The sequence below is a fragment of the Erpetoichthys calabaricus genome, chromosome 2 (assembly GCF_900747795.2).
Source record: "Erpetoichthys calabaricus chromosome 2, fErpCal1.3, whole genome shotgun sequence".
Taxonomy (NCBI): Eukaryota; Metazoa; Chordata; class Cladistia; order Polypteriformes; family Polypteridae; genus Erpetoichthys; species Erpetoichthys calabaricus.
The window spans coordinates 127,107,645-127,134,032 of NC_041395.2; the positions used below are offsets into that span (position 1 = coordinate 127,107,645).

Below are 26,388 nucleotides of genomic sequence, written 5' to 3' on the forward strand. Positions count from 1 at the left end.
CTCCACAGAAAATGTGTCTTTTTTCTCAATTACATGGTAGCTTTTTGCTTTGTGCTCTTCCACCACCATAACCCATTGTCTATAGGGGAGGAGCAAAAGCTTTTGATTCATCAAAAATTTCGCTCTCCAGTTTGACAGATCTCACCATTCTACGGTCCCCTGATACCAAAAACATCAATATCCAGATAATGGGTCTGTGTAATAAGTTTTTTTGAGGATGGTCTACAGCTAAAATGGCTAGATGGAAAAATACCAAACTTGAAACTTCAGCCTGTTATGAGATAACGATGTGCTGATTAGTTTTTGAGCCAAATCGTACAAGAGAAAAAGTCACTCTAGAGGAACCCTCAAATACTGTAATTCTGCAATTAATTATGAATTCTTCTCGTCAATTGCTATCATAATGACCTATTTTATGTTTAGAAAGATCAGCATCAGAGCAGTAAATGATTACTGAAAAGCTATAGAATAGTTCAGGTAACTTGGTTCCTAGGGTGCATTGCCTACTGTCATTCACATCCAAATTTTTTAATTTTACAGATTTTGTACCTTCACTGACTCTTTTTCTTCATTTTCATTGTTATCATCATGTGGAGATTCTGTTTTAGGGATAGGCCCATGCATTTCTTTCAGGTGTGGCTTGTGCTCTTGTGCCTCCAGCTCATTATCCTCCTCTCCCTCTTGGTGCTGCTCAGCTTCTTCTTCCAGATGTTCTGCCTGCCCAGCTTGCTCCATTTCTTCATCTGCCAGCTCCTGACGTTGCTCTTCCCCTACTTTTGGAGCTTCTTGTCCTCTGATCTGGTCTTTCATGTTCTCTTTGGGAGATTTTTGCTCATTCTGATGTAGGTTATCATGGACTTCTGGTTCCTCCATATGCTTCTGGTAGTCATTTGCTTGTTCAGCCCTGTTCAGTAACTGGGAATGTTTTTGATGGTCCACAAGAACCTTTGGACAGATAACAAAACAATGAGGGAATAAACAAATGATGAGAAAGACCAAACATTATTTATATCAAATGATGTTCTCTATTGTTTAAATACTACATATAAAATTACAGTGCATGATAAAATGGAAATGTATACAATTATCTAAAAAAAACACTGGTGACAAATAAGAGTAGTCTCAATTATAAGGCCACAAGTGTTGGTGCCATTAAAACCTGAAGCAGCTAAAACATTTTCATATGAATATTATATTATATATATAGTTGTAATTAAACTACTAAAAATCATGATGCATGAATGTCATTGTCGGTATGGGCTAATCCAGATGTTTGCTCAATATAATGAACACCACTGCAAAACCAAGACAGAGGAAAAAATTAATCCCTATAGAACATGGACACCCTACTAAGTTCTACTCCCTCTGCATTACTCTCAGGAAACACAACAAAAATATTCCATCTTCCAAGACTCAGTGTTTTGAAGAAAGACATCATGAATAGGTTTACATAACAAAAACAACTTAAAAGGAAAACCTGGTATACTGATCATAGTGCAGAAAAACTAAAAGTACAACATTAAACAAAAAAGCATCTTAAGATGATTGATAGCTTTTAATACAGTGGAACCTCTAGATACGAGTTTAATTCGTTCCAGAACTGAGCTTGTATAGCGAATTTCTCGTATCTAGAACAAACTTCCCCATTGAAAATAATGGAAATCCAGTTAATCCGTTCTGCACCCCAAATATATTAACATAAAAATCAATTTTCCTAATAAATAACACTGATAAATTATATATACTGTAGTCTACCTTTAATAAATAACACTGGTAAATAATATAACTGATTATTAAAAGAATCAAAACAGGTGTCCAAAGTGCAGTAGAGCATTCAATAAATCTTTAAATAAATAATCCTTAAAACAGTTGTGAAGTGGAGGTTTAAAATACACAAGAATAACAATCCTTTAACACGAGGTTAAAACGTCAACAAGAAGCAGTCTTTAAAAACAGATGACAATCCCCGGTGCTTCTTCTCTGTTAGCGTCTCACAGGAACAATCATGGATGTGGGCAGTTTCCCACCTGTGCACTTAAGTGAGAAACGCAGACACCGCAGATCGCGGCTCGCAACTGCTACCACGCCCCCTCGCTAAGCCGCGAGCTATACCCACAGCCTGGCTCGTGGCTCGTTACGCGAACCAATGCTCGTATTTAGAGCTGAATTTTTCGCTCATACTTTCCTCGTATTTTGAATTTCTCGTATACAGAGGTGCTCGTATCTCGAGGTTCCACTGTATATCATAAAAGGCTCCCTCATATAACTTGCTAGTCTTTTAAAAGTTTGTAATTACTTCATTTATAACATTAAAGTTAAAAGGACACCTGAGTAGTTTCAGTGTGATGTCTTCCTTCGGCAATTATTCGATGTTCATCAGTTATGATTTTTTCCTTAGCTCCATTAGTGTCCAAATGATCACCGTGCTCTGGATTTCTAAAACTTGGAATTTTATTCAGTGTGTCTTTAAGTTGTTTGAATTCACCCAGCTGTATCTATAATAAAATGAACCACATCAACATAAAGACAGCATAGCTGAGAATTAAAGTAGTTTAGGTATACTTTATAAAAGAAAACTCATAAATATTACAAAAATGCATCCACATGGAGGCTTTTATTTGTCATTCAAATGTATTCCTCTGTGGTGTATTAAATAAAACTTAAAAGAGAAAATTGTACTTGTAAGTTACTTACAATAACGTAGTTCAAAATTTATTTTAAGCATTATATAAAACGTTTTTAACTTGAGTATTTTTAATTAAAAATAAATATTTATACTAAAGAAGACAATTCATTAATCAACATTGATGTATAAACAAGATTCATAGTGTAAAGGAGTACTTTGTTACAAAAAAATAAAAAAGGTGTTAATGTAATGTTGGATTGTAGAATTTAAAAATTTGTTGATTCAAATGGAATTTGACACTGTTTTTACATTATCTTTATTATAAACTTAAAATATATTTTTTTATTTTCCGGTTTACAAGAACATACAGGTAAAATTCCGTTACAACGAATATCTTTACAACGAAATTTTAATTACAACAATGAAATGCCTGAATGAATGATCCACAGAGCAGTTAGTTCTGTGGTCGCAGCTCAGTTGTGCACAATGATCCCCAAACAGAAACATTGTAAAAATGTTTTCTTTCTTCGAACTTTCCTCGTACTGTTTTTTTTGCTGTTTTTGTTTTCTGTTGTTTTCAGTGATACCTTTTGCTTATTGCTCGTCAACATTTGAAAAACATCCATTGGAATATAACTCATTGTCACCCTCCTTTAGAAATGGCACACACGAAAAAACAATTAACAGTTCATATTAGAAAAGAAAAAAAAAACTTTACATTTTTGCAGCTCTCTATTGCGGCAAAAAGAAAAAAGACGTTGCCAGTGAATTCGGAATTTCACCATCGACACTGTCAACTTTCTTGAAAGACAGAGCAAAAAAAGAAGAAAAATCTCGGGTTGCAAATGTATGCGAACTACTGCATTTAAAGATGCCGAAAAAGCTGTTTGTATGTGGTTCAGTGATGCTCGTTCAAGAAACATTCCTAGTAATGCGACACTCATTCAAGAACATGTAAGGCATCCAAACTCTTTTGGGACCTCCATCAACAGGACAATACGCCAAAGAGCGTCCCGAAGTGCAATCACCGTGTCTGTGGAAGACTATCTGTTGCCGGGGCAACAGCAGGCTCACAGCTCTGATGCGACTCAGCACTGAAGCAAACAGAAAAGATCTCAATGGGTGATGCAGAGAAAATTGTAAATGCAGGGCACAGTATTACTTGGCCACTACCCTGGTCACAACCCTGCCTGACTGCTGTGTCTGTGTATAGGAGAGTGGTAGATCATGCTACAATAAATAACCGTGCTGTTCCTGTTTCAAGCTGAATAAAGCTGGTTTTGCTAAAGTACTGAGACTCAACCTAAAGGGTGCAAGTCAGGGACTTATAGCGCGCCCACAATCTTTTAGGATTCGCTTCTGTGGTGCTTCACTGCAGCGCTGTCAGCCTGCTGTTGCCCTGCCCCGGCAACAGACAAACAATCTTCCACTTCAGAGTGACGGTCCCATTGGGGGGTGGTGGTAGAACGATCCCAAAAGAGTTCAGAAACCTCACAATATGAAGAAGAAGAAGAAAAGGATGATTCAGCTTCTGATTGATAACTGTGCTGCCCACAACATGATTCCACATTTAGATAATGTTCGAGTTGAATTCCTCCCACCCAATTGCACAGCAGTGCTTCAGCCATTGGATTTGGGCATCATTCACACCCTGAAAGTGTATTATCGCAAGGAAATGCTGAGAAAAATTCTCATCAGCATAACTTGTAGACAGGAGAAGATTAAAATTAACACAAAAGAAGCTATTGAAATGATTGCAAATGCCTGGATGCAAGTTAAAGAAAGCACTATAGCAACAAATACAGAATCTCATTACAACTAAATATTTTTTAGGTCCCTGGCAGTTCGTCGTAACGGAATTTTACCTGTATTTTCACGTGCACTCAATGGAATTTAGGGTTTTACAAAACCAGAAACAGTGGATGCAGGGCAGAAAACAGACCCTGACAGAGAATATAGAATCTTTGATTAATCTAAAATGCATGTCTTTTTGGGGGGGGGGGGGGGGGGGGGCGGGAACACCCTACTCAGGAAGAAGGTGTAAGCTCCACATACAAAATGATTAGGGTAACCCAGGATTCGTGATGGTACTAAGTAATGTGTCACCATGTCAGCCCTATGACAATAAACTATGTAAAACATTACTTGAGAAGCAAGTGATGTTATTTGTTATAAATATAAATTAGTTTCATCTTATTAAAAGTATTTGCAGATATAGATTATGAATAAAGAACAACTAGACACTTGATTGTGTATAAAAGAAAAAAAAAAAGACACTAATAAATCAAAGAGCGAAAAAGTCTAATGAAAGCTTCTGACAAAATGTAATGCTGAGAATGAAGGACTAGAAAAGATGATCTGGGGGAAGAACTCTGAGGTAAGTTTTATTGAACTGAAAAAGGTTATTGATATTCAAGAGGTTACATTATCTACAAATGATCGGTGATGATAGACTTGCTGGCTTATGCTTATCAGCATGATTTTTAAAATTTTATGGATACCATTTATAATCTGTACATAATGCAACCGAGACAATTGCTATAATGAATATATGATAATGTCAAAAACATAATTATAATAATTTTTTAATTTATGTATACACTTCAGAGAAATAAATAAAGTCAAAGACAACCCAGAGATCTCCCAAGGTGAAACACAGGCATGCAATAAACTAACAGCGTTAGTCAGAATGTTAGTAGAAGTCTTCGGCAGCGGGTGCAAACAGCAAGGTTACATCCTGATCCTCTGTCAAAGCAAGCATGCAGCACCATTGGAAACTGAACTGTCAATAAAGAGAACAAAATATAGTTGGTTCAGTCAGAGCTTGAGCATTCCAAGTTATCTGTCTCTTAATTTGGATTTACTTATAGCTGCGACAAAGAATTAAAAAAAAAAAAAAGATGAAGGAAGTTACAAAAGCACAGCCAGAAACCGTTCCTTTTGCTGTTCCTCAGATAAAACATGTGCAAGGTGGCTGAGAAGTAGGAACAGCATTGAAAATGTAAATTGGCTTCAAATAACTTAGCAATTATATACAGTACCTAATGAAAAATTCCAACTGCCAAGAACAAAATCAATAGAATCTTGCATTCATACATCACATAAACAAATACATAAACATACAGTCAACACCTGGTCCTGCCCATTCATAAGGCTGTGCTTAGGGGAGTACTATTCAACGCTATGACCCGACATTTATATGGTACCACTGATGCTGCAAAAACATTTTGCTTTTTCCTCCGCACAGTTTTCTAAATGTACCAGGTATATGCAAGACAATTTTGTTTGCTTTAGCAATCTGTTTCAAATTATTAAAGGTAAGAAACAAATGTAATTCAGGTATTAAGACCTCTATTAAGATCTTTTAAAAGGTTGTTTAAAAAAATGGAATGGAAGACTGCCTACAGTAAAAACACAAAAAGTTTACAGAGCACTCAAAATATAGGGCTAAATGGATTTTATTAAAATGAGTAGTAGTTTAATTTTTAATGTAAAATTTTGGCTTATTAGTGGGCTAATTAATGTGTTCTGCCTGTATTATCAGTAATCATCAATAAGGGTTTTAGTTTCTCACAAATTTTAGAAATTTGCTTGCTTTGGTCACAACTTTCACTAAATATGACATTTGTAAGTTTTAGCTACAAGTACCCTTGACACTTACAAGCAGTACTTTTATTTGTTCCCTATTGTCTTAAAGTGCGCATTAATAATGAGATTTAGGTATGAAGGACGTTAACCATGAAGTAGGTAAAAGAACACCATTTCCACTTGTGAGTTTCTTGGAGCATACACTTCTTTGTAAATATTGTACAAAAAAAAAAAAGTAAGAAAAGAGACAGTAGGATTTGTTTTTGCAAAAAAGTAATATATAATCTGCATCTTTTTTGATGCATTAGATCAAGAACAAAATTAGCCATCCAATTAAATAACAAAGTCAAGAAATATTTTTCAACAGATATATGAAACCTGCTATGAATGGCGTTTGAGATAAATTAGATAATAAATTTAAAATGAACATATTATAACATTTTAACATTAGTTTAAAGGCTCATATGTTTGTTGAAATCATAGAAGAAAAAGGTTTTGTGCTCTACTGTTCAGCCATAACACACTTTTTGCAATGTTGTGTTATATTAGAGGGACGCCTCTTGTTCCAATAAATACATACTGGAGCACAAGGTCAAGAGTCAGTGAAAGCATAAGTTGATAATTTCCCTTCAAACTGAGAGACAGATACAATTAAAAGTTTATTATTTGAAATTGGCACAGCTTTCTAAGATTTTCCAGTTACATGCAAGCATGCTCTCCTCTTCTTCATGCAGTTATGCAGCATTTCAAAAACCACGTACTGTACAGTAAACAAGCATTATAGAATTGTGCCCTTGTTTGGTTAACAATACATGAAGGGAAACAGATGTTTTTCAGACCTGTGCAGCAGCCAGTGCACTCTTGTGGTCTTCTAAATTCACAGCAAGTTGATCATGTCGAGTTTTTAAATCCTTATGCTGTTGCTATATTGAAAAAATTAATTCATGTAAAGAGAAATTACCAATGGTCCAACATGGTGAATGTATCCTACAGCTTACCCTTTTTAGGAAGAAGTAAAATAGAGGAATTTCGTGTCTTGTTATAGTAGGCATCAGTAAATGATGGTTTTCTTTAACTAAGTCCATTAATGTGTTACAAAAAATTTATCTATAGCGACTTTTATTAAAAAAAATAAACAAAAAAAAAAACAACAAAGAACATTAATATGCAGGTTAAAATATGCCAATGACTACATGTTATTTTCATTTGTGAAGTTAAATCAGACCATTGAAATGTGCATATAATGGTTGCCCTCTTAAAGAATAATAGCTATGAAAATTCAAAGAATAGCTTTGAAAATACATCATGAGATACAAGTAAATGCTAAATTTAACAAATTACTTTTTACTTTATTATGTCATTTATTTCAGTCCATGATGTACAATTTAAACACACAGACTTTATATATTTTTTCCTCTGATGATGACGCCTGGTAGGCTGTCGAAAGCTTAGCAATAAGAAACTATTTTAAGATATGCGACTCATTTTTTTCCTTTGTGGAGCTCTGGCTACAAATATGCACACTGTATCACAGACCTTTGCTTCCATATTACACTGTAGTGAGAGAGACAATTTATCCATCCACACACACAGTACATATGTATACATATGTACACAAACACAGTTTTATTTCTGTAAAACAAAAATAATTTACCTTCATATCTTGGAGTTGAGTGTGCACATCAATGTGAGCTTTTCGTAACTGTTTATTCTCTTCATGTAGATTGTAGACGTTTTCTGTCACACGTATACATTAATTAATATTACATTGTATTGCCTTTAAGGAGATAATGCAAGTCTTTTTGCTTTTAAAAAAAATTATGAAATAAATTCTTTTCAAAGAATTATTTACAAAGCATTATATTACATGCAGATATTATATTAACCTCATTTATGGAACATAGGATTTTAAATTTATTTAAGGTTAGTGCATTACATTTACATACCTGAGGGGAGTGTGCAAAATATAATAAAATAAAAATTAGGTTACACTATACCATGTTCAAATGACATGTTAAGGCGAGTATGTGTGGAGACATAAAAACTCCCAGAATCGGTCTATAGCACAAGAGTGGGTGTGTAATTCTCAAATTTGCTTCTAGGTATCGTGTGTCTACAAGTCTTGTTATTCAGTCTGCCAAGGCATCATGCCGAGATGATCAATTGTGGATTTCTGCCATTTATTCTACTGTACAATGGCACAAGTGACTTCAGGGAGGATTTTCAAGAAATAATAATGATTATTTTTTTGACACTGATGAACTTGGTAATAAACAGTTTGTTCCTCGTGAACAGACTGTCAACCAGTAACATTACACTGAACTGCTGAGATGTCTATGGGAAAGCATCAGGAAGAAAAACATCTGGAAAAGTGGCACAAGTAAAACTCCATTTTGTAACATGACAGTGAATCTGCACACACTGCGTTATCAGTCAAAACATTTTTGGTCAAAAACAGTGAGGTCAGTACTTTTCACATCAGTCAGATATCACTCCCTAGGACTTCTTTTCAATCCAGGAATCAGAATTTAGACTGAAGGGAAGAAGATCTGCCAACATGTAGACATATAGGAGAAACCGGCAAAGGCTCTAGACACAGTAACAAAAAGATGAGCACAGGGGATGTTTAACAGGAATGAGAGAAGAGATGGGACAAATGTATTGCCTCTCAAGGACACAAAGTTTAAAGGTGACTAAAAGGGAATTGCTTTAGGTTTTATATTAAAAGGTTTCTTCTTCTTATAACAATTCCAGCAATTTTTTGTGTCCCCCTTGAACATCATGGAACACTGTTAATTTAGGCCAAAAAAATCCCTACGAAGTTTTGAAGTTATTAATCATACCTTTCAATTTAGATATCTCCGTTTCTTTCAATTGCTGTAACTGATCGTATTTAGAGTTGTGTTCCCGTAATTTTTTGCTATGATCTTCACCAAGCTGCTGATGATCTTCCTGCAGATTGTAGTATTGCTTTTTTAATTCCTCATGTTGGTTCTGCCAGACAAATTCAATTACCCAGTTATTTGGCATTATCATATTATTCATCAAAACAAAGAAGCACTGAAAAATGAGCTTATGAAACAAATTTCTTGACACCTCCCCATCTTCTGTTCATTCTGAATTTGGTCATCTCATGTTGACTGGCTGTCAATTTAATATTAATCCAAATATTCAAAAGATTATTGTTTATTTTAAAGGCCAAACTGGCAAACAAACACAGACTGACTTCATGTTGTGGTTTTTCAGTACCCAAAGCTATTTACATACTTCCAATTACATTTTCAGCAGCAATGTCCTTCTTTCCAGCACCATCAGAAAGTTGTCTGCCAAAAAGCAAACTAAGTGGATATACAGTAGTATTAAAATAGAAGTCTGACTTCATTTCACAGTGTACCAATTACCTCATGAAACATGCCTGTCAGAACTGATAACCGCATGCCTACACAATTACTTCCTAGCCTACAATTCCAATAACAAGAGGAATGAAAAAACAATCAAGAATACACTTTGAAATACACTAACATACTAAATGAAACCATGAGTTGTAATTTGCAACATCCAGGATTTACAAAGGTAGAAATTTGTACTAGCCAACTTCATGGTTCAGAATCAAATACCTTATTGTTGAAACACATTAGTTGCTGGAAAAATGTGCTGTCTTTCAAAAATCATCAGTTAATATCACAAAAAACAGCCACCGTTGTTTTTCTAAATTGCTACAGGTATCAAATGGATATCCTCCTCAGCAGCTACAAGGAATAGACTGAAGTCAATGTTATTCTTTTTCCCAAACTTTAAACATGTATTCTTTGTACTGGCAACAGCATGTGCATACAGACTTTTATACGTAAACAAATCACTCTCAACAACAGAATCATCATCTCAGTTTCACATCCATTTGTATGTAGACAGCCTGTCCCAGCCGAATCAGGCACATTTAAACTTTTAAAAATCTCAGTGTGTCGTTCTCAAACCGGTGGTTTAAATGAGTGAATTAATCTAATGCTCAGACAGACATTAACAGAAGGTGGTCGGATAGGATGGAAGAGATTGGGAGTACCTCTTATTCCTTGTACTCTTTGCTTAACAGGAAGTCCCATAAGCCTCTAACGGGGTTTTTCCCATTTGAAATACAATATGGAAGACAAACCCAAGGTCTATTGGATATATTGAAAGGATGGAAAGCTGCGGCACTTTCCTCTACAAGTACAAAGCAAGAGTCACACAATCGATTTATTAAAAATCAGAGAATTACTTAAAGAAAACCTACAGCATGCATAAAACACAAGTCAGAGTATACAACTGGGCAAGTCGAATTGAGAATTTCAGGCAGGGGAGTGTGTAATAGTGCTGGTGTCATGTTCCACTCTTAATTATTAAAAATAAAAGAGAGGCAAGGTTTGTTGTATTATTTAGTTAAACAAGCAATCTGGAGACCCACTGACAGAATCTACCATATTCAACTTTTAAAGCCATGGAAGGAGCGTGTGAAACCATCCACTGCCTCTGACTCTTCAAGGACCCTAATCTCCTTTGCATTATCTCTCAATCATGGTAGTGAATTGATGTCACAACAAAAAGGAATCCTGTTTGTAAACACCCTTTCTGACTCCTGGAGGCAAAGAAGGTGGAGGAAGAACTAGAAATTAAAAGCATGCTAGACCTGGTAAGGGTAATTGAGTAATTGAGGACAGTTTTAACCCTTGGTTTAAGTCCGATTGTATTGATACTAAAACCAGATGGAAGTTGGTGTTTGTATAATGATTCCATTCTACTTAAACCAAGTCTCCTAATTCAATACTACCCCATGCCACACTTGGACGATCTCCTCAGATGGTTGGGGGAGGCTCAATATCTCACCACCCTAGACACGACTAAGAGGTACTTGTCAAATTCCCTTAACAGGATTAGCAAAAAAAAAAAAAAAAAAACATGACATTTAGCACTCCTAGTGGACTTTGGCAGTAGTGTGTTCAACCATTCAAGCTACACGGGACTTTTCAGCATTTTGTACACAGATTGCTATAGCCCCATAATGCCTATAGTGTTGTCTACCCAAATGATGTAATCATCTATTCTGGCACTTGGAAGGAACATGTATTGCATGTTTTGGCTGTTCTTCAAACACTATATAAAGTCAGCTTCAAAATAAATCTCAAGAAACGCTATTTCAGTTTATCGGCTATATATCTGGACGAGGCACAGCCAAACCCCAATATTCCACTGTTGCAGACATGCAGGACTGTCCCCGGTCACGAAACAAATGACAAGTACAAGCCTTCCTAGGACTACCAGAGGTTCATAACCCACTTCTTTTGACATAAAACAAAAAAAAAAAAAACTTGCTCCAAACTTGATGGTATGGGATACTCAAACTAAAGCTACATTCATTGACTTCAAGAAGGCTCTGATATCTGCCCTTGTAGTATTTTCTCCTATCTACTCATTTTATACTCCAGACTGAAGCATCTGACACTGGTTTATCGATAGTATTAAATTAGATCATCAATGGACTGAATATCCTATGAAGTACCTGAGTTGTAAACTGCTGGGCCAGGGAAACAGTTATACAGCGTTAAAATGTGTGATTTATCATTCATCAGGTGTTATCTTCTTGGTGAAGTGATCTTGGTAATTGACCGTGCCCAGCTATAGTAGATGGCAACCCATAAGCAGTCCAACTCAAGAGTAAAGGTTCTCCAGCAGGGCTCCTAAAAGGCCATGCTGATAATCTCTCCTAGGTCCACGACCTCTCGGCCAGGTCCAATCCTACCTCTGGGTCTGAGCTGATCTGGAGTGAGGGGGTGTGACAAACTTGTGCACTTACGGGGGCGTTTTCAAGGTTCTTAGTACATATGTAATTCACCTCCACAGACTGTAGTGGTACACTCATTAACATCTTCCCTTTTACCTGCAAACTTGATGGCTCCAAATAGGGTGACTATTGACAACACCTCTGAATCAAGACAGGAAGTCCCCCCTCTTCCACCCTGGATTATATTTAAGTATCAGCAATCCCAGAAATCAGTGATCATTCAAGTATACACATCTGGTGTGAAAATGTCAACCCTCCAGAAGCACAGTTTGAAAGTCTAACCAACAATACCATTTCAATCCTATTATTTTTTTCTATTTTGTTTACATTTTCTTTAGGACAATCTTGATTAGAGCAGTCCATTAAGCCCATCAAAGCTCACCAACCCTATCCACTTGATACTTCCAAAAAAAAATGATCAAATCTAGTTTTGAAGGTCACTACACTACTTGGTAACTTATTTCACGTGTCTCTGGTTCTCTGTATTAAGAAAAACTTCCTAAAAATTGTGCAAAATGTACCCTTAAGTTTCTAACTAACTGTGTCCCTGTGTTCTTGTTGAACTCATTTTAAAGTAACAGACTTGATCCCCTCATAATGTTAAATGAAAAATATAATTCTCTTCATAATTTTAAACACTTCAATCATGTCTCCTCTTAATCTTCTTTTGCTTACACTGAAAAGGTTCAGCTCTTTTAATTGTTCCTTCAATCTGGAATCAGCCTAGTCACTTTTCTCTGGACTTTTCCCAGCACTGCCATGTCCCTTTTGTAGCCTTGAGCCCAAAACTGCACACAGTACCCCAGAGGAGCTCAAACCTGTGCATCATAAAACTTGAGCATACATGAATTTGTATTCTACACATCGTGATATATAACCTAACATTCTGTTAGCCTTATTAATGGATTCAAAACACCATCTGGCAGTTAATAGTTCAGAGTCCACTACAGCTCCCTAAAATCCTTCTCATAAGGTGTACTTTCAATTTTCAGATCTTTCATTGTGTATTAAAACCTAACATTTTACTTCCTCAGTGTAATGCTTTACACTAAACACTATCTCCCACAAATCTGCCAAAGCCTGTATGCTGTCCAAGTCACTCTGTAATGATTAAATGGATTCTAGATTATCTGCCAATCAACCTAACTTGGTATCATCTGTAAACTTAACCAGCTTATTATTTATATACAATCATTTATATGAATTGAAAATTTCAGCAGTCCTGGCACTGACCCCTGTGGGACACCACTCTTAACAGCAGCCAATTCTGATAGGGTTCCTCGCACCATAACACTCTACTTCCTGTGTATGGGCCAATTTTGCACCCATACACACAACTCTGAACTCCCACTTCTTTTAGTTTGATGCCCAACCTCTCATGTGGCACCTTAGCAAATGCTTTCTGAAAGTCAAAATAAATACAGGTAAAATTCCGTTACAACTAATATCTTTACAATGAAATTTTCATTACAACGAAGTATGTTTATGGTCCCGACAGCTTCCCCATATGACACGAGTCTATAGAAATCTCATTACTATGAAGTACATTCAGCAGATACTTTCATTACAACGAAGTGTACAAAAGACCTTGAAATACCTGAATGAATCATCCACTGAGCAGTTAGTTCTGTGGCCGCAGCTCAGTTGTGCACAATGATCCCCAAACAGAAACATTGTAAAAAAAAATTTCTTTCTTCCAACTTTCCTCGTACTGTTTTTGCGCCGTTTTTGTTTTCAGCGATACTTTTTACTTATTGCTCGTCAACATTTGAAAAACATCCATTGGAATTTAACTCATTGTCACCCTCCTATAGAAACGGCAGACACGAAAAAACGATAACAGTTCATATTAGAAAAAAAATTTTTTTGCAGTAAATTCAGAATTTCGCCATCGACACTGTCAACTTTCTTGAAAGACAGAGCAAAAAAAGAAAAATCTCGGGTTGCAAATGTATGTGTACTGCTGCATTTGAAGACGTCGAAAAAGCAGTTTCTATGTGGTTCAGTGATGCTCGTTCAAGAAACATTCCTATTAATGTGGCACTCGATCAAGAAAATGTGAGGTTTGTAAACTCTCTTGGGACCTCCCACAACCAGACAGCAAGCCGAAGAGCGTCCCGAAGTGCGATCTCCGCGTCAGTATGGGGCAATAGCAGGCTCAGAGATATGCTGTGTCTCTCCGCCAAAGTAAACAGAAAAGATCTCAATGGGTGATGCAAGGTTAGGAGCATGTACATTGTAAATGCTGATAACAGGATTACTTGATCACTGACCTGCACGACCCTGCCTGACTGCTGTGTCTGTGTATAGCAGAGTGGCAGATCCCGCTACAATAAATAAGTGTGCCGTTCCTGTTTCAAGCTGAATAAAGCTGGTTTTGCTAAAGTACTGCGACTCAGCCTCGTGTTTTGGGATGCAAGACAGTGACTTATAGCGCGACCCCGATCTTTTATTATTTGCTTCTGTGGTGCTTCACTGCAGCACTGTGAGCCTCCTATTGCCCTGCCCTAGCAACGGACAAACAATCTTCCACAGACGCTGAAATCACGCTTCAGGAAGCACTTCAGCATGTCGTTTCCGTTGGGTGGGGATGGGGGGGGGGGGGGGGGGGATGGGTTCAGAGTTCAGAAACCTCACAATATGAAGAAGAAGATAAAAAAAAAAAAAAAAAAAAAAAAAAAAAAAGGATGATAAGGCTTCTGATTGAGAACTGTGCTGCCCACAACATGCTTCCACATTCAGATAATGTTCGCATTGAATTCCTCCCACCCAATTGCATGGCAGCGCTTCAGTCATTGGGTTTGGGCATCATTTGCACCTTGAAAGTGTATCATCACAAGGAAATGCCAAGAAAAATTCTCGTCAGCATAACTTGTAGGCAGGAGGAGATTAAAATTTACGTAAAAGAAGCTATTGAAATGACTGCAAATGCCTGGATGCAAGTTAAAGAAAGCACTATAGCAACAAATACAGAATCTCATAACAAAATTTTCGTTACAACGAAATATTTTTTAGGTCCCTGGGAGTTCGTTGTAACGGAATTTTACCTGTAATATAATTTGCTCTACTATGTTCATATCCTTTTGTTGTTTCCTTACAGAATTCTAGCATGTTAGTAAAACATGGCATATAGTTGGTTGTATCTGCCCGATCACCCTTTTTGTAGAACAGGATAATATTTGCCATTTTCCAGTCCTTCGAAATTCTTCAGTACACAATGACTTTCTAAAAATATACGACAGGGTGTGGTATGGTTTAGCCCAGGGTGCTTCTGCCAACTTTTAATAAATAAAATTAAATGAAAGCAGTGTTGGTAGACTCAGGCTTGTGGGTGTGGTACCCTGCTGTGTGGTTGCCAGGAGTCCAGTGGGGGCAACAAATTGATTGTCTGTTCTGCACCCATAAGATCAGCTCAGTTGTCCCCCATTGACTCTAAGCATCTTGTTAGGTAGAGTGTCTAGGTCTAATGGTAGAAAAGGGAGCCTGAGTATAGAGCTTGGGCGGGGGAAAAACATTAAAAAAAAAATAGGAGGTTAAAGCAATAATGGAGAGAGCGATTGGGAGAAGATCAGGTGTGGGAAATATTAGAGGCATGTAGCCAGGAAGAATGTCCCAGGAGAGGAGCATGTGGCCACCACTCTAGAGGGGACTGAGGGTCACTCCTGCTGAGCGATTTGGGGAACAGGAGTGACTGACTGCTCCAGCAGGCTTCCCAACTACAGCCAAGGAGTGGCAGCAGGAGTCGGAAGTAATGGCAGCAGGCGCCCAAGCCCAGTTAAAGGGTTGGGTGTGCTTGTTGGAAGGATGTCTACTTGGGCTGAAGACAGATTCCTGCCATGATTTTAATCTAGTTTTTATTGATTTATTTATTTGACATTTTAACCTCCACTTTGCACATTGTCTGAAGCACTTCACCATTTGCACTATTGTTTAATTTTAAATTAAAGCAATAAAGCACTTTTAACCTACCTTTGCTGACTGTGCATGTTCTCATTTGCCCAGCTCATCCTTAGGTAAATTCTGGGTTCAAGTGGCTTCCAGAATCTACCAAGAAGGGTGGAGACAACCTGGACCGTCACACAGTAGTTTATATGTACTTGCTAACCTCCTTAAGAACTTGAGGATAAATATTTGGTCCTGGTGATTTGTTTGATTTCAGTCTATTTAATCTAAGCAGTACCCTCTACAATTTCTAAATCATTCAGTACCTTCTCTTTAGTAGTCCATTCTACCACTGGGAGATTATCTACACCCTCACATGTGAAGACCTCAGAAAAATTTGAGTTTAGAGCTTCTGCTGTCTGTATTTTTTAATTCCCCGTTACTATTCCTGATGCACTTCACCTCCTCTCTGACTGTTCTATTACTACTAAAATACTGAAAGAATCCTTGAGGGTTATGTTTCACATTATCTTGCTATATCTCTAACTTAGCTTCCCTAATATCTTACTTAATGGTTACCCTCATGCTCTCATATGCCCTACCTGTTTCACTGCTCCTCGATGGTCTCCAAAAAACATAAACGTATCTCAGTGCATCCTCCTTAGACTTTACTGCATCCGCTTAAAACTTGACCTACCAAAGTTAAACAGTGTTGGCCTTCCTAAACACTGAGAATTGTATTGGATTATGGTTACTTCACCTTAGTGGTTCAATCATCTCTACACCCTCAACTGAATCCTGATTATTACAAAATAGTAATAGTGACTATATCTGCCTTCATACCTGCCTTTAAATATTACTAAAAATATGTGTACTGAAATTACTGTTTGCATTGAGTGGTTTATAACACACTCCTAAAACAAGGCCTCTTTCTCTAATGCTTTTCAGATAAAGCCAGAAGTCCTCACTAAGATGGGGCTTCCTTTGCTTAATAGGATTGCCTATAAAAAGGGTTTACTACATCAGTACCACAACCTTTAACCTTGTCTCTTCATTAGTTTTCTCAAATGATAAAAAGATCAGTTCAAAAATAATGAAATGGTATGGATTATCAAAGTTGACTTCAAATCTGAAGAATATTATCAAGCATACAGTGTATTTTGCCCTGCCACAATTATGCATCTCTACCACTCACTTTACATTCTACAATTCCTCTAAATTGAAATTTAATTGGTAAATATAATACTCACCTTTAACATCTGGTGTTGCATATTCAAGGAGTTAAATCTGTTAGTAGAATCTTGCTGTAGATAATAAAGGCAAGAAAAAAAACAAGAAACAAATATTATTCACCACCTGTCAAATAGCTTTTCCATGCATATTAATCACCTCAAATAAACTACCAAAGCTAACAACAACATCATTTCAAGTAGCACTTGTGCTGACTGAACACAGACAGATATTGATTAAGGAGAGGCATCTCATCTTCAGTGTAATTTATTTAAACCAGAATTTAAAACATTGTAATTTATTCAAAGCAGTCAAAAAGCAAACATACAAATACTTCTTTTTTCCTTTGATTAGTTCATCAAATTGCTCAGTAATGTAAAAAGTCAAGAGGTTTCATAACAGAAAATTGTATTATTTCTCAAGGCATGTTCAAGCTGCACCAAGACAGGCGACTCTTTGTAACCCTAAAATAGACACACTAATTAAAAAGGACACAATTTACAAATTGTTAAAAAGGCATTCAAAAAGGATACTACAATTAACAAAAGCACCTAGTGTACATACTATGAACCACAACAATCCAAAACAAGCTATTTAAAACTTCACATCTATTAAGAAAGGAAGCTTGTCTGCTTAGATTTCAGCTCCCTTTTCCCTCTGACAAGTCTTAATGCTACTCCATAAATGGTCTCAGTATAAAATAACCTAAATGCACTGTTTAACTCATACATGGAGGCTGACCAAACAACATCTGTTACAGATATCCTCACAAAAATAAAAACACACACACAGAGAAATACCATGTGAATGCTGATATTGGAAGAAACTCAATTTGTAAAAAAAACTCATCTAACATTAAATGTCTGTGTTAACATGCTATCCCATGTATTTGTGCAATCTGAACTTATGTATACATTAACTGAAGACTCCAAATTAGCCCAGTGTGAGTGTGAGCATGGGTGTGCTGTGTGCTTGATCAGGTCCTGCAATGGACTAGTGCTCAGACCAGGACTTGTTTCTGCCTTGCACTCGATGCTGACAGGATAGACTACGGCTACTCATGAACCTGGATCCGATTAATTAGGCTTGAGAGTTATGTCCATATCAATTTTTTGTACTGTATGTGCAACATTTTCCAAGTTCATTTACCCAAAAAAAGGTTACCAAAGACCAGATATTTGAATATACCTCATTATACAATTTGTACAGTCATTACCGTATGTAATTAATGTGAACTAAGATTCCTATTCTTGTAGTGCCTTTCTCAACAGACAAATGTTATAGGCACATGATTTCCAAGGCTTACCAGTTTGAAAATGCTTGCCAAACAATATCTAAATCTCTAGCACATCGTCTAATCCAATGGTTCCCAACCTGTGGTCCAGAATACATTATACAATTGCTATTATGTGCTAGGGGTCATGACCCAATTTGTTCATAATGGGTCATCACATGATTGTGATTTAATATTTTTCTGTTTCAACAGCCCACATTTAGCCTGTTCTGCTTCAGCAAATGCTATTCAACAAACAATCTCCTCCCACCCAACTTGTCACTACACTAATCCCTCGCTATATCGCGCTTCGCCTGTCGCGGCTTCACTCCATCACAGATTTTATATGTAAGCATATTTAAATATATATGGCGGATTTTTCGCTGCTTCGTGGGTTTCTGCGGACAATGGGTCTTTTAATTTCTGGTACATGCTTCCTCAGTTGGTTTGCCCAGTTGATTTCATACAAGGGACGCTATTGGCAGATGGCTGAGAAGCTACCCGGCTTACTTTTCTCTTTCTTTTGCGCTGACTTTCTCTGATCCTGACGTAGGGGGATTGAGCAGGGGGGCTGTTCGCACACCTAGACGATACGGACGCTCGTTTAAAAATGCTGAAAGATTATCTTCACGTTGTGATCTTTTGTGCAGCTGCTTCCTGAAACGACATGCTGCACGGAGATTCGCATACTTAAAAGCTCGAAGGGCACGTATTGATTTTTGATTGAAAAACAAACTCTGTCTCACTTTGTCTGCTCCTGACGGAGGGGGTGTGAGCTGCCGCCTTCAACAGCTTTGTGCCCCGGTGCTTCACATACTTAAAAGAAAAACAGCCCTATTGATCTGTTTGCTTTTCTCTCTCTCTCTCTGTGACAGTCACTGCTCCTGACGCGCACTCCTTTGAAGAGGAAGATATGTTTGCATTCTTTTAATTGTGAGACGGAACTGTCATCTCTGTCTTGTCATGGAGCACAGTTTAAACTTTTGAAAAAGAGACAAATGTTTGTTTGCAGTGTTTGAATAACGTTCATGTCTCTCTACAACCTCCTGTGTTTCTGCGCAAATCTGTGACCCAAGCATGACAATATAAAAATAACCATATAAACATATGGTTTCTACTTCGCGGATTTTATTTCGTGGGTGGCTCTGGAACGCAACCCCCGCGATGGAGGAGGGATTACTGTACTGCAGTTCACTTAAGACATGTAAGTTAGGATTAATGGGGTGTGTGCGACTAGTGGTGGAAGGGTTACACTACAGGCATAACAGGAAAAGATTTTAACAGGGCTGGATTTGCTTGTCTAAAAGCAGGAATATTTCTTTGAAAAACAAAGAACAAATAGTTTCCATACATTTTGCCCATGTTAAACAATAATACAGCAGTCCTATTTTAATGGCAGCAAGGGTGTTTGCTAAATGAAGTTTCAGTGGGCATGGAAAACTGGTCAGTGCCTAACCATGTGTTCATTGTTACGGCATAAACCTATAACAGAAGTGCAAATAAATTTTGTATTAGGTTTGTTGTGCTTCTCATAGTACTTTTTATAAAGTGGTTTGATAAATCTCAATCTACTGGTAGTGTGATGAATGTGTTTGTTGGACCTTAAAAGAACTGCATAAGCACACTCGAAAATATCACAAGGGTGACACGGGCTGTAAAGTGGAGCCCTCGACAATTCAGGACAAAGTTATTAAGTAGGATTAAATATTTCATGTTTGCGGAATTATTTATCTAGAGGTATAGTATCCTGTCACCTGTATAAAATACAAAAAATGAACACTAGTCTGTTAGTAACTATTTTGCTGCTTGAACTACTTGCAAACTCAGAAAAACATCTTGTTAATGGTGGAGCACCTTTGAAAAATGTTATTTAAAAAAAATATGACAAAGTAAATAAATAGAAATGATCAATTGCTTTTACCACTTCATTCCTTATCCGGCACCAAAAATCAAGTGACTAAATAAAGTCAACATTCATACAGTTTTTCAACGATCTACACAAACCACCGCCGTTATAAGGGATTTGTTTATCTCAGTTTTACTAAAGCTTAACACTAAGTATTTATACTGGTAGTGAAATACCAAAGGAATCTATTCCCTGTTTTGAATGATTATTGTTTTATTAACAATGTTTGCTTACCACTTTTCCCTTACAGCAATATTCATGTGAGAAATATGCCTGAACGAGGAAAAAACACTCACTGGTTTTTGATTAAATAGCAACTGACATTTGTTTATGTATGTCTCCACTGTCATTATTGTACCAATACTCTTCTTTGGTCCCAGTATGGTACTGATCATCTTTTTTTGGGCCATCAACTTAAAAATTTTAAGAACCCCTGCCTTAAGAGTATAAGGCTTTTATTTCCTCTTCCCTACTGCCAGTGATTGCTCAGTTGTATGTATTTAAGCTGTGCTATGGGCTGACATCATGTCCAAGTGTTTTTCCTGCCTTGTGCCTTATGCTTGCTGGGGTAAGTTCCAGCTTTCCCATGCCCCTGCTTAGGATAAAGCAGGTTTGGAAAATGGATGTATGGGTAATTATTAAAGAATGTTTTAGTAGTGAGTGTTTCTCACTACTGATACTGCTATTTTTCAACCTGTTTAAAATGAGTAAGCAGGTTAAATTATTTTAACTTTTGAATTGTTTGAACTTAAGGAATTGTTTGAATTGTTTGAACTTCCTTTTCACTCCCCCTACATACTTTATGTAAAACTGCATTTTCTGCTCTTAGAGCTATACAAACAAAACACAAACTATCTGCAAGTAAAACAAGCTTTGAGATGGTCTTTAACTTCTAAGAACACTAATATTAAATAATCAATGAGCGAAATTCGAGTACAAGGCTCCCATTGAATAGTCTGTGATCTAACTATTGAAATATATGAATACATAGCATTTAACCAATATGTATGTAATCAGTATGTACGTGTCCAATACCAACTGTATACTGTATATAATTTATTATGCTTTAATGTTACCTTACAACTTCCTTGTCATCTGGCAACTAATTAATATCTTTTGTTATTGAATACAGGCCTATTCACCAATTGAATAAAAACAGTTAAGAGTTTATGGCATTGTGATATCAAATATAAGCTGGCTGTCCACAACTAGCTAGAAAAAGTGCTCCATAGATGTAAAAAGTTTGGAACTACTGGTCTAATCTACAGACATGAAATAAAAATTTGACACAACAGCAAAACAGCTCAAGAGTGGACATTCTGTCAAAATCAGTGTAAGTCCAAGGCTTAAATCATCCAGAAAGTCACAATTATCCAAAGACTGGCAGAACTCATTTGCCTTGTTTACAGTTATTGTGAATAGAAACGGGCAAAAACCTTCATACAGACCCTTCAAGGCCAAACTATTATATAACCTCATGCATAATTTGTAGTTAACGCCACTCTTCTATTGTATTACTATAACTGAGTAGAACATACATCTGACCACAGGAGGCTTGATTACAAGTGCACAGAGAACTTACTGCTAATGCACAGTAGCATCTCTGCCAAGTGGAGCACTTCTCCCTATCTCACAGCAGATGGCAATATTGTGCAAAAATTAAATAAGTAGATTCACTTGTCTCAGTAATGAAATATATTATTAACATGTTTACAGTTGGACTATCCCTGAATTATCTTCAAATTGTAGTGAAAATATGTACAGGGATTTGCAAGTGATGCTGGGACCAACATACATAACAAACAAACAAACAGTCACCAAATCAGCTCCATTTATGTAGATATACTGGAGTTTCCCAGCTTTGGTAGGCCATCACTTCAAAAGACCACTGTAAATTTAAAGTGGCAAAGACTATTGTATAAAGTGTTTAGATTACATATGATTGCTGATCTTAATTTGTTATGAGATTTTATTCATTTGTAGGATTACAAATACTGCTTAACAGAGTACAGCTTCAAATATGATAGAGGAGCAGTACTAGAGAGGTTGTAGTGGTGGTATAAATGGTGAGGAATTATGCAACAAACAACAATAAATGACTTTAGACGATAACAGCAAGACAAAATGATTGATATATTAAAAAAAAAAAAAAAAGCTTTAATGTAATGAGTGGAAACTGAACTTGGATTCTCTGCATGAAAGGCAAGTATACTAATGAGTATGGCACCAATACAATAGGTGCACCTTTTCTCTGTTGATAGATTTCACTGCAGGAGTTCTCACCACTTGTTATAACAATCAGTGAAGTGGAGTTTTAGATTGGAAATAATAGATTGTTATTTGGAATACATGCATTTCATGTGTGTTCCATTTCTACAGTAATCTGTATAAACACATTGTTAAAACAGAAACTTTTTCATATTTTAGTAATAAATGTTACAAAATGTAGGCATAAACTATAGAATGTGTAAAGCCTGAGATCCAAAGATCAAATAAACACTTTCACAAAAGCTTCAAGGGTGATACAACAGTTTCCGTGGTGTAGTGCGCTAAGATTTGCCTCTCAGAGCGCAGCAGCTTTGCCGTGCCTCACAGACCTGAGTTTGATTCCCCGCTGGGGATAAAGTGTTACTTTTATATTTTTTCTTTTGAAATGCGTGTCTTCCAAATAACGATCTATTATTTCCACTCCGAAACTCCACTTCACTCCCAGATAATCAATCAAGGCATGAGCTGGGAAAAGTTTGTGCATGTTCTAAGTCGGTGGGGGGATGGAATAGCCGGCTGCTGGCAGCTTGTCTTTATCAGCACATTTAGAGGACAAAAGATGCTGGCGGAGAGGTGTGAACGGATTTAAGAAGCGATTTAAGGCAGGCCGGATCTACGAGTTTTTTCGTAGGCTCTGGTAATTCTAATGTTAAGGTGAGTTCAGGTCACTAAAACCCCACAACATTCAAGGTTGCTTTTGTGATCAATTATTTTAAAAAGATGGTGACTTTACATCTAAGAAGATGTACAGACCTCTTCATGTAAAGTGTTGGACTTGGGAATTGTTTGGACCTTCTGCCCGTTAAACATGGAAGGTCAGTGTTCACAGTTATCAGAATCATTTTTCTCTTAAATCACAGTCACATAGTGCAAGGTTGTCAGGCAGAAATTTGGACGATCACATAGAAAATGTAATTTCTATACCACAGCGTTCGTGTAGCGCCATTCACAGGGGATCTACTACCGACAGATGATCCAAATACATTTTAGCTGCTGTTACGACTACTTACCTGTTGTGTTATACCGCCTTTAAAATGTAGTTTACCCGAAACCACTCTAGTAGTGCTCAATGTAGCTTTACTTCTTAAATGTTAATGTTTTACTGTTTAATAACTTATAGACTACATTTTATTTTTTTCCCTTGCACTCAGTGAGCAAAGCCACTGGGTAATCAGCTAGTAGTTAATAAAATAATGAGGAAACTGCTCCCACATGGCTATAGAATGGCTTGTCAGTTAAATGTCCATATGCTTTTGAGCCCCTGGAAAGTGGTGGGGGGAGGGCTATGCAAGAAAAATGGCTGTCATTCCTAAATGTCTCACGTGATTTTTTTTTAGTAAACTCTACACTTTAATCACATGATTGCTTAATCCATTGTGGTGGGATACAGAGCCAAAATTATGTAAATTGTGTCACTGTCCAAATACTTATGGACCTGACTGTATATATATTGTGTTTTTTTTTTTTTTTTCATGGTTTTTGTTTTGCTACCAAGGATCAGTTTGTATAATGCCCAGGTAATTGGAACAGTTTTAAATTCACAAGTAAAATAGAATAAACTGATGCAGTGATAATGTCTTGCATCTTTTTGAATTTAACTAAGAAATACAAGAGTTGCTGTAGACAGATAATTTCTAATTTCTCACTTAACTCACTTAACCAGAAATCCTTAATTGCCCAGGTTCAGTTTGTAGTACTAGGGTGTTGTACCGTGTTAGCCATTATGGATGTAGTGAGAAGTCAAGCAAAATGACACCTTTTATTGGCTAACTAAAAAGATTACAATATGCAAGCTTTCAAGGCAACTCAAGCCTGAAGAAGGGGCCTGAGTTGCCTCACAAGCTTGCATATTGTAATCTTTTTAGTTAGCCAATAAAAGGTGTCATTTTGCTTGACTTCTCACCACAGGGTCACTTTGAAAAATGGTGGCTTTCAGTTATAAAAAGATCCAATAAAAGTGAGAAAAAGCTGAAACTAGTTTTTTCTCTTTATTATAATAAAAAAAAAAAAGTCTTCCATCGTGTCCATGTTATTTAGCCTTGACCACTCTCCTCCACACCGGTCTCCCAATCATTACTCCTGCTGCAAATGTAAGATAATTACCAAGCTAGTATTTACCTTTAGGTTTTGGAAAATGGATGGATGGATAGATGGATGGATGGTTCTATTACCTGTGAGGCAGCTGTGCCAGAGTGCTACCTTAGACATTTTTTAAAGGAACAGTCAGCTTCTGTTCAGGCCTTTGTCATTTAAAAAGTGTGTCAAGAGTGAAAATGGCATTGCAATTGCAGTAAAACCTCAATCCTTTTTCAAAGACAAAATTGTAAACAATTGTATTACATTGTAACCATATTGATGCCTCACAATATCGGTTTAACCTGTTATACTGTTTCTGCGTGGATACTTGAAAGCTTTCCTCCCACATTCCCAAAGATGTACTGGTTAGGTTGACTGATGAATCCAAATTGGTTCCTGTCTTGAGTACAAGTGTCAATGTACATTACAATAGACTTGTGCCAAGTATTGCCTGCTGAAAAGCTCCAGTCCCCTATGATCTTGAACTGAATTAAGTAGGCTTGACAATGTTATATTATTGTTACTGATTGTTCTGTAAGCTTGAGGGCTATAATGCACTGTAAACTTCTCTGCTTTAATAAGGAGTCACTGATAATTCTTGGTTTAAATAATCAAGTACAAAGCAAATTTTCAGTAACTAAGTAAAAGAGGTCTAATGCTGAGAAAACAGCATCAGGATGCCTTTAAAAGTGTATTAAATGACATTATGTATATTTAAAGGTATGTGCCTCACTGCTCCTTACAATACAAGGACAGCGATAGTCATGCCTTGTACCTATTTATTATGTTGACCACACAAAGATTTCAGCCCACTCAGACTCCATAAACCTGCAAATTATATTGACTGAAGACTAAAAATTGACTCAGAGTAAGTGAGCATAAATATGTCTTGTGATGGATTTAGAGCTTTCTAGGGGTTAGAAGTTGTTTATTGCAATGGTTTCCTAAATATTTTCACTGTTCTTCATGGATTTGCCTTTTTTGTTATTCTTCTCCCACACATTTTTGATCATACATAAAACTGTACTAAAAAAACACAGTTAGAAACCCAAAAGCAGGGATCCCAATCTTCATTGTGAGTGTGAGATATGAACATTTCTTTATTTAGTAACTTTAAACAATCATTTTCATAACTAAATGATACATATTACTATAAATTTCAGAGTACAATGTTTGAATATCTTTGAACCTGGAGGATGCTGCGGTTGCATTTGTTGTAGACAAAGCCTACAAACCGCAATTATGAAAGTTATAGTAATACACTGTAATATCTTTACCAACCCTTTTTTGTTTTATTTCAATTATGTGCATCTTTTATTTTTTAAATTTTACAATGTGCAATTTGTATTTTTTTTTTATAATGTGCAATCTTACATTAATTACATTTTATTTACTATTTCACATTTTTTATATGTAGATTTACTTTTCTATTGTTATGGTTTTTCTATTTTCTATACGAATGTTGTATTTATTGTGGCATTTTATGTATATAATCTGTTTTCACAAAATTAAAGGATTTGTGTTTATTAAATTCTCCCCATAGATCTTATTAATTTAGACTTTGTACTAAAATAATTGGTAATACATTTTACCATATTGGGCCTACAGGGAAGGTGAGCTGGACGGCACCATTGGGGTTTTTTATCTAGGGCTCCCAGAGCTCCTAGAATCTCCTCTGTTCACAAGCATGACACAATACAGCAGATTCCTAGGTTTATCGCAAA

At 36.6% G+C, this 26,388-nt stretch overlaps 1 protein-coding gene across 2 annotated transcripts in view; it reads right to left on the reverse strand.

Moving 5' to 3' along the window:
• The window catches only part of golim4a (golgi integral membrane protein 4a), a 102,639-nt gene that overhangs the window by 24,487 nt on the left and 51,764 nt on the right, over positions 1–26,388 (reverse strand). The window contains exons 4-9 of one of the 2 annotated variants that reach the window (XM_028794486.2): positions 17,162–17,215; positions 9,058–9,208; positions 7,869–7,951; positions 7,054–7,137; positions 2,328–2,495; positions 550–945 (exon numbers count right to left, since the gene is read on the reverse strand). In XM_028794486.2, coding sequence (XP_028650319.1) covers positions 550–945; positions 2,328–2,495; positions 7,054–7,137; positions 7,869–7,951; positions 9,058–9,208; positions 17,162–17,215 — 936 coding nt within the window. The remainder of the gene's footprint in view (positions 1–549; positions 946–2,327; positions 2,496–7,053; positions 7,138–7,868; positions 7,952–9,057; positions 9,209–17,161; positions 17,216–26,388) is intronic. The other variant, XM_028794487.2, reaches the window with a different exon arrangement.